We start from the raw sequence: 9,767 nt of genomic DNA, 5'->3' as shown, positions 1-9,767 counted from the left end.
CAAATGGGTTCACATAAATTGAAACGAGGAAATATTATTTTTTGGTTAAAAGGAAACTATTATTAATACTTAAGGTTGCAGCACTACAAAAAACGCGGAAATTGTGGCGTTTGATATTGTTGCTTGTTGTCCGAAATTTGGTATTCGGATTTTACTCATATTTGAATATGTGTGTGGTTATGATTCTAATTCGAATATGCAAAACCTTAGGGAAAGTGCGAGCCAATCTACTCTTACTCAATAAATCACATTTCTGAGCGTTTTGCTTTTTTGGAGACAGTTCTCTAATGGTTTCTTAGAGCTAACTGATGGAATGACTTTTAAAGGGTTGAAACTTGGTTACCTGGTTTACATATACTTAGTAATCTGATAACACGGCAATGATAACATACTACTACTAAGTTACTTGAACATAATTCGAAAAACAAGTAGAGAGACGTTGAGTTCAATGTATATGGCTGCACAGCTAGGAAAAAATTCTTTTAAGAAGGAAATAGTGTAACATAAACTGAAATGGAAGTAATACCAGTTAGGCAACTTATGACTCTCACCTACTGTTCTGTGTTCACTTATTTTAGGGGAGGCAAATGATTATACATTTGCCCTAATGTCTGTTTTGTGGAATAGTGGTGCTATTGTGGCTTGTAATTTCTGGTGAATTTCTTCAATATCAGTTGTGGAAGTGTTATATTGATTGATTAGTGCTGGCGTTTGTGGGACATTGCTGAAGTTTGGGAGAAGTTTTGCTGTTGTATACTAACTGTTTGATACAAGTACAACTTACTGCATTATGGATTCAATGAAATTATGCCTGTGCTGCTGTCTGGAATGCTTACTTTGGAATTACTTTCTTTTCGGCGATGTTAAGTTTTGTGAGAAGTGGCAATGAAATTATGACCCATATGGTTTCTTTTTCTAAAATTTATTGGTTGTTAATAGTCTCTGTAACATATGCTGAAATCTTCTCTGTTGAACAACCTTACTATTGGTGATATTGCCGTCTCTGTGACCACAATGCTCAAAATGTATTGTTCAAATCAGCTTTAGATGTATGTAAGTGATTCATACGGGAATTTTGTGTTTGCTAAATTAGGGGTAGTGATGAATGGTTGAATGTTAGTAATTGCAGTGAAGGATGAATGTGCATATAACCTATTTGGTGAAAGGCTCAAGTGATTGCGTGTTATAATTATTGTTGTTTGCCTGACTTCTGATGGAGGTTCTTATCATATAGATATATTAGCTATTTGCTTATTAGTTTTCCATTTTGTTTCTTTTTTTTCTCTGATTTATTTTCACAATTAAATTTCTAATTTTATTTGTCGTCTGCTAGTTATGATCCTTCGTATTAACTAAGTGCATTGTTGCTTGATAGGCAGCTGAGAGCTCAAAAACAGGTGCTGAAATTATTAGGGTCGACGCCGACATTAAGCAATTTGATAGGTATGGCTAATCCTTTCTTAGCATTGAGTTACCTTTTAGTGTATATGTTGGATTCGTGCCTCTTTGTTGTATAATTATTTTATTCCGATATATAAAATATCTATGTTTACTTATAGTTTTACTTAGTAGAACTAAGTTGATTATATCGACAAGTTTTAGATGGTAGAACTGATGATCATGAATGACGAATTTACTAGAGTAACATATAATGGGATAGATCAAAAAGCTAATGATGCGTCGTTAACTTTGTTTTTCTTGAATAAGTTGGATCAGGTGACTAATATTCTTTTTTATTTTGATATTATTGATGTTATCTTATTCTTCCTTTCTAGACATGTCAATTGATAAATCTTAGATTAGCAATCCACGAAACACACCTGAATATGCAGTTGGGCTAAGAAATTTTTTGGATTTTGCCTTTGAGTACGGTCTGTTGATGGGCGCGTAGTTAAGTGCCCATGTCCAAAATGTGGTTTTAACAAGTGGCAAAGAAGAGATGTAGTTGAAGAGCACCTGATTCTCAAACCTTTTCCAAAAAACTACAAATTTTGGTACTTGCATGGTGAAGAATCAAATGCGACATTGCAACAGACTTCTCAGAGCACACGTCACATGTCACAGAAGATACTTTACAGCTCCTAGATCCAATGGAAATCATGATTAATGATGCATTTGGATTCACCGGGAACAATGTTAATGAGCATGGTGTGTCTTCTGATCATATAAATAGAGAAGAAACATTTAATGAAGGACACGTTGAGGGACATAATGAAGATTATACAAAGTTCTATGAATTGGTCGAGGATGGCAATCTACCATTTATATGAAGGGTGTACGAAGTATTCGAAATTGCCCTTTCTAATCAAATTGTATCATATAACGTGTCTTTGTCGAATGACTAACAAAGCGATGAGTATGATACTAGAATTATTAAAAGATGCCTTTGAAGATGCCCAAATTCCTGGTTCCTTTTATGAGGCCAAGAAAACCATCAACAAACTTGGTCTTAATTATACCAAGATACATGCTTGCCCAAATGATTGTATGTTATATTATGGTGAAGATGAAGGCTTCCAAGAATGCAAAAGATGCAAGACATCTAGGTGGAAGGATAATAAGAAGCAGCAGCCTGCAAAGATTTTGCGTTACTTTCCACTAAAGCCAAGGTTGCAAAGATTGTTCATGTGCTCTAAAACTGCTGAGTCTATGAGATGGCATTCTCTAGAGGGTAGCCAAGATGGATTGATGAGGCATCCTAGGGATTCTCAAGCTTGAAAAACATTTGACTTACTTTATCCTGAATTTGCTGCAGATCCTCGGAATGTACGATTAGGCCTAGTAAGTGACGATTTTAATCCTTTTGGAGCAATGGCAACAAACTATAATATCTGGCCAGTGGTACTTATTCCATACAATCGTCCTCCTTGGGATTGCATGAAGCAAACTTCATTCATTCTTTCAATGATTATTCCAGGGAAACAAATGCCCGGCAATGACATAGACGTGTATTTACATCCTCTTATCCAAGAGTTGAGGGAATTGTGATACGATGGAGTGCAAACATTAGATTCTTCAAAGAATGAAATATTTAAAATGCGAGCAGCTTTGATGTGGACAATTAGTGATTTTTCTGGGCTCGGTACCTCATCTGGATGAAATACATACACTCAATTTGCTTGCCCGGAAAACTCAATCCCGATCTTATTAATCTGGGAATATGCTGTCCTAATCCTAGAAAGAATCATCAAAACCACCGTCTTTTCTGGTGCTCTAGTCATAGTATGATTAAGGTTCTATACAACGATGTAGTGATGAAACACAACTTGTTCATCTTTTGATAAATTCTGGAATTGACCAAGTGGAATGATATTGACTAGTCCTTGGAGTTATTAGACTACGAAACGAATCATCTGCTTTGCTCTAGGCTACTATCCTAGTAAGTAGGATGTAGGGTAATTATCTGAACCTTTTTCATACTCATTTTCTTCCTTGCAGTTTAGAGGACCCAACTAGGAGCTTCACTTAGACGTAATCAGTAGTAATGTTACAAAACCTAAGAAATTTAGGAACTCGAATGAGTTGACAAGTAGAACGAACACGTGTCGCTGGACATCTGAAACACGTGCTTTGGGTGAACGTATATAACCACATTATCAAGACAAAATTTCCATCCTGACACCAAATGAGAGCAATATGCATGTCTTTAAATGCATTATATCATGCTTTTAAGATAATCTTTAAATGCTTCAATTATTATCTGTTCGACTTCATTATTAGTTGGCGGAACATTTGCAGGCTGAAGTGTAAAAATGCTCGGCCTGTTTGTACCGAGTTTATCCCTTGTAAATCATACTTGCTTGTATCAAATAAAATATCTGTTCTACCTCTTCTTCCTACCTGTTGCACTGTTATTTTCTCTGCCATGTACTACTTTACATTCATGGGATGGTAACATAGGCAATCTTTTCTGCTAGCTGCACCTGAAGTTCATATTGTCTGAGTTTCTAAGCTGGTGTAGCAAATGCTCTTTTGTTTTCTTTTATTCTACTTTAAAAGAGAGCAAGGAATTGGATCTGCTTGATGAATGGTTCATTATGTTTAGCAAGGAATTGGATCTGCTGGTAGCTAATTATAGATGCCAAATCTTTATCAATTTATCAATGCTCTAGGAAGAGATCTGAGTTGTGTGGATTAGAGTTGTGTTGTCTTTTGAGAAACCATTAAGAGCATGATACTCTAGGATTGTTGGTATCAATTTGAATGCAGCAATTAGATATAACCGAGTTTGAATTCGATGTGAAGGTGGGAAAATATTTGCTCAAGTTGAATGGAGTATACATTGTGCACTCTGTTTGCTTTTGCAATCTTCCTTATGGTTCAATTAACTGATTATTGCTGGCTGTCTTTTTCTCAGGCATCGGAGTTAGGAAGTGGCGCACCGTCACCAATTGATGATCGACCGAGTACCAATTAGTAATTAATTTTAGGATCAACTATGTATTTTTGGGTATTATTGTTGAATGACATAATGAAACTTTGATGTTGAAACTTTGGAATACTTGTTTTATATGATGAAGATTTTGCTTATTTGATCTTTTATATTGCACTAAAATTATTCTGAAGTACTATAGAAGTTTGAATGCAAGGGTGCATATTATTTCAAACATGATCATTTTTACATATTGGGTGTGGTCGGCAATCTCGTGTACATTACGGCTGTTTCAAACCGCCACTATTGACAAAGAAAAAGCCACAGTTAACCATTGCATATTACGGCGGTTTTCATATTCTATTATGGCGGTTTCACCATAACAGTATAATATACTTGTGGCGGACAGGATTATGGCGCTTTTTCAAGCCGCCGTAACGGCACATTTCGGCGGTTTTGAAGCGCCGTTATACGCAATTAGAACCGCTACAATTTCCCCGTTTTTTTTGTTGTGTGCGTTACGGCCATAGTGGTGCTAGCTACTAGTGGAAGTATCCATGAGCGCAATTGTAATAGTACTAGAGTTACTCATTATTTTCACAAAATATATAAGCGGACTTTTTTTTAAAACGTTATTTCTTCTCATTAACATGAAATATTATGAGCTATTTAAAAGTAAAAGTACATAAATATAAAATAATTAAAAAAAATAAAAATGTTGAGAGTTGAGACTTCACTTTGCAAGTTTAACAAATACTACAATTAAGATGGAATGAGGTGTTTTTCGACGACTCAAAGAGTCAAAAACTTTTTCTTATGAAAGAGTCATGATAAACCATCTCAACATCCTCGAGTTTACATTTAAGCTTTCGTAAGAACCTGCCATTTGCGGAAAGAAGACACATGAGTGAGTGAATATAAAAATTGGATTCCTGTATATCCTAGCTAAATGCTTCATTACACATAAATTTAAGAAACTAATTCTTACTTAATTAGTGGCAATAATCTGAGGCTACTTTCTGCTTACCATCCCTGTTTCCTTCTTTTATTTGTGATATAAAGGACACTCTATAATCTATTTACACAAGGATGATGGAGAAGCCTTTTTGGGCTAATATCCTATAAAATTAAACATTAGGCTGCTTAGACTAAGTTGATTAAATCTTAATTACTGCCTACAAAGCTTTGAAGATTGATGATCATGACTGTTATGTCATCAAGGTTTCCTCTTCTTGCAGATATATCTACAAGTTTCTTACAAGCCAATATCGAACTCTTTTCTTTTGCTACCACATCTACTGCTTCTTGGTCACTTACCTGCATGAATCAATATATATATTTTCAAATTAATTAGTTGAAGTTATAGAGTAAAAAAATTTAAGTTATATACACCGACAATGTACTATCAGATTTATTTTAAAAATTTACCTTATCCCACAAGCCATCAGAAGCCATGATGAGAAATTCACAATCAGAAGTTAAAGGAAGCTTCACAACATCTGGCTCAGAAATGATCCATTCCTTTAAGTAATTGTCTCCAAATGCCCTTGAAACTGCAAGTGATCCATTCACCCTCCAAACTCCATTGTGACAATACACAAATCCACCCTGCAATTTTACAAGAATTATTATTACTCAAAACTAACTTGACAGAAACATATATAAGCTATAAACAATTGACAATAAGACTTACTGCATTTTCGACTCGGGCACGTTCATCTTCCCTAGTGAGACGATGATCATTTGTTAGTCTAACAGCTACTCCTCCATTCCTACTCAAAACTGCTCTACAATCTCCCACGTTTGCTACATGGAGTTCTCCATTCTTCAACAGTGCACTAGCTACACAAGCTCCACCATTTTGACCCTGCATATGCAAGAGTACACATTATAAACATTAGTAATTAATGGTTACGTTGGAGAACTAGTTGCAGAAGTAACACTCTTATGATTTCCTTGTGAGTCTAACTTCCTTGCACCGACAATATACAATTATTTACAGGATCGGGCTAAGATGACGTGCAACAATATGTAATTATTTCTAATAATCCTATTTTAGTAACTCAAAAAATGCATCGTTTATAATGCCGGATAATGTAGAATTTTATGTTGTCTGTGCATCTTTTTTTTCCTTTCTTGATTTATAGATTTAGATCCCCGTCGCGTGACTCATAGGTCATAGCTAGTTTTTTTTTGTATATGTATGCTCTTCTCATTTCTGCCTCGCCACTAAATGATTATGCTAGTTATTGTTATATTCTCTTTCCTTTTTTTTTTTTTTTTTTTTGGTACACTTTTTTGGTGGCGGGAAGAGGAATGCCTTTAGCGGTATTTGAACTCCACTAGGTTCTAACTCTGAACCTATTATTCTTGTTCTCTTAATTTTTTGGTCTATATCTACTCTTTTGTTTCTCTTTTTTCTTTTCTTCCTATACTTTTTTGGTTCGCTAGTGAAGAAAAATAACAAATTGCGATGACAAATTCAAGAAAATCCATGGTAGATACAGTCAATACATATATACGTCTCATACTTTTGTCTACCTACCATTATGACAGTCCAAATTAAAAGAATCTTGAATCCCCTCATTAACTATTAATGACTAAGACTTTGACCAAGTCTGGCCAACAATTCTTTTAAATGACCCAAATTTTCAAAAAATGGAAAAAGAATAAACTAATAGTCATTGTCACACGTTAGTTGAATACGTACCAGATTAATAAATTCTTGGTCTGTGAACAAGTAACCTTCGCGTATGGCAACTTCTATGTACTTTCCTTCCTTCTTTTCAACACGTTCTAATTCTTTTACTATGTTTTTCCCTAGATTTTCAGCTACGAATTCTGCTGCAGCTTTGCCTCCATGTCCGTCAATCACAACAAAAAATGCCTATTAAGAACAAGAAAACATCTAATAAAAATTTAGTTGCAATTCCAAAAATTGTGGCAATAAATTAATTTAGAAGAAAAAACTATCAATCATGTTAATAAAGTTTTGCAGTGATATTAGACATGCATGGAATTATACAAAGATATTACATGAAAATTACTGACAAAATAACGTATTTTCGTATTTCAAATATACTACTAAAAAGTTGATGAAAAGTGAATGCATATAGGACTATCTGTCTTGGAATAACATGAAAAATTTGTAAAAAGGACCAAACTATTATTCTAAGGAGGAGAAAATCATACATATATAAATATAATTCTTGTTATATGTGGAAATAAATGAAAGAAAAATCTAATTATGGATTAACATTTCGGAGGTTGTGAAATAAAATCAAATATGATGATTTATGACTTACTTGATTATGGTCACGTAAGATATCAAGCATGGCACCTTGGCCATCTTCCATGACTTCTCTTCTTCCTTTTCTACAAGCAACCGAATAATTTCTTCCTTCAATCTCAAATTCTGTCTTCTCAAATTTCTTTCCAACCTCACCAAAATCCAAAGAAGGAACAAATGATGGTACCATAAGCTTTGCAGGTCTCTTTCTTGAATTTATAGATCTCCTAGCTTCATTAATACCCGAAAAAGACGGTATTTCCATCATCAGACCACCACCAATTAATCCATCCACATTTTGATCCTTATTGGAGATCGGCGAATCATTCTTGAGGAAATTCTCATCCGTGGGATCGTTAATTCTTGTTTTTTTTGATTTTTCTAGCTTCGAAAAGGGTTTTTCCTTTTCTAAAAGAAGCCATCGACCGAACCACGGGAGGGAAGATGGAGAAGGAGGAGAAGAAGGAGAAGGAGAAGGAGAAGGAGATGGGGTTGGTGGGGAAACAATAGCCATGCGAAGGGTTTTCCTAAGCCTACGAAGGAAATATAGAACGAGAGAAACTAGTGAGAAACGCATGAGAAATTCTTGAATATCTACTACTATCATTTTCCAATTGTAGCTGCAGGTTTGAAATATTTTCAAATGCATACAAGAAAAGATCAAACCATTAATTATTAGATGGAAACTTTTCAAACTAAAGGGAAAAATTGTTGAGAAAAGAAGAAAGATTTAGAGTATAGTTAAGAAGGAGAAATAAGAATGGTTCAACTGAAGAGAAGAATTGGAATCATAAAACAAAATTTCAGGTAGGAATTGTCCTTTAAAAGGAAAAGAGAGGATGGGGTTGGGTTGGGGATGACTTAATTAGGGTGGGGGTGGGGGTTAGGGTGGGTTAATTGCATGCAATGATTTGATTATTAGGTCAAAGGATGAAAAGGATAATGCACTTTTGGTTTTTGGTTACTACGATCTTGATTAACGGGTCAAAGGTGACAAGGAATGGTTTATTAGTATTATTTTCAAAGAGTTCTCATTTGAATAAGAAAAAATCAGTTTTGTTTGTAGAAAGCTTCAATGCCAAGGAAAAGGTCCTACTGTGACATAATGCGCGCGGCCAATGAAGCTACGCCTACAATTCTGTGTCAAATCTTTTAATTTGTTGTTTTCTTTCACACTACAAAATTAGCACATTAACATTATGTTAAGATGATTAGTGTGGTGAGATGATTTGTGTTCTTTTCTTTTAACAGATATCTCCGGTTTAAGTCCTAAAAATAAAGTCTTCCTATGTACGGTGTACTTTGCTTCTCAAAAACGTCTTTTTGGCGTGAATCTGCATCAAATGAATCCAGTAAATTTCGAATACATTATATTAACGGTAACGAAAAAGAAACATGTTCTATGAAATGAATTCCGTTGTACTTGTGCATGCAAACAAAAAGAAGGAATAAGTGATCACAAAATCGCAGACAAGGAAGTAACTCCAATAACATTAACATTCTGAGTTCCCTAGAATGTTGGTCCTTCATCCTTATTAGCTAGTCTCGTGGGCTGTTCAAAATTCACGGAGTATTCATCCTAAGTTATAATTATGTCTCTCTCTCACTCAGGGTCGTTTGGCAGGAGGTATAAGAATATTACTCTGAATATGATGTATTAATTATACTGGTATTAATAATACTGGATTAGTTATGATAACATTAGTTATGTTAAAAATATTTTTTATCCACTGTTTGATTTGGTGCATTAAAACATTGCAAAATCTTTAAAAAAATTAGTTTTTTTAAGAAATATGCTCCAAAATATGGCAGAAAGTATTTGGAGTATGTTTTGAGGGATTTAAGGGGCAATTACGTCTTTAACCATATTTATGCAAGTATTAAAAACCCTTGCATTGCTAATACTATGATTTGCTATGTATTAGTTATACATAGGATAATACCAAATGGGATGTATAATTAATACAAGTATTAGTTATACATATGTTGAAACAATGTACCAAACAAGAGATTAGTAATGCACAAAGCTAATGCTTACATTATTTTTTCTAATACCTCCTACCAAACGACCCCTAAGTGTTTGGCTAGGCACATAATTTTAAAAGG

At 34.5% G+C, this 9,767-nt stretch overlaps 1 protein-coding gene across 1 annotated transcript; it reads right to left on the bottom strand.

Moving 5' to 3' along the window:
* Positions 1-5,280: 5,280 nt before the first annotated feature.
* On the bottom strand, positions 5,281-8,455 carry LOC107811819 (putative protein phosphatase 2C 2). Its single transcript, XM_016636815.2, has 5 exons — positions 7,678-8,455; positions 7,083-7,259; positions 6,066-6,239; positions 5,801-5,980; positions 5,281-5,689 (listed from the first exon to the last, which is right to left on the bottom strand). Exons 1-5 carry the CDS (start codon positions 8,308-8,310, stop codon positions 5,537-5,539), a joined length of 1,317 nt encoding a protein of 438 aa, XP_016492301.1. The 5' UTR covers positions 8,311-8,455; the 3' UTR covers positions 5,281-5,536.
* Positions 8,456-9,767: the final 1,312 nt, after the last annotated feature.

This window comes from Nicotiana tabacum, chromosome 4 (assembly GCF_000715075.1).
Source record: "Nicotiana tabacum cultivar K326 chromosome 4, ASM71507v2, whole genome shotgun sequence".
Taxonomy (NCBI): Eukaryota; Viridiplantae; Streptophyta; class Magnoliopsida; order Solanales; family Solanaceae; genus Nicotiana; species Nicotiana tabacum.
The sequence above is the reverse complement of the archived record's forward strand: the minus strand, read 5'-3'. Positions and strand labels throughout refer to the sequence as shown.

Coding starts and splice junctions, on each gene's coding strand:
- LOC107811819 (XM_016636815.2), bottom strand. CDS start 8,310: ATGCATTTGAAAATATTTCAAACCTGCAGCTACAATTGGAAAATGATA. Junction 5,981..6,065: donor GTGCCCGAGTCGAAAATGCA/GTAAGTCTTATT, acceptor GTAAAATTGCAG/GGTGGATTTGTGTATTGTCA. Junction 5,690..5,800: donor CTGATGGCTTGTGGGATAAG/GTAAATTTTTAA, acceptor TGATTCATGCAG/GTAAGTGACCAAGAAGCAGT.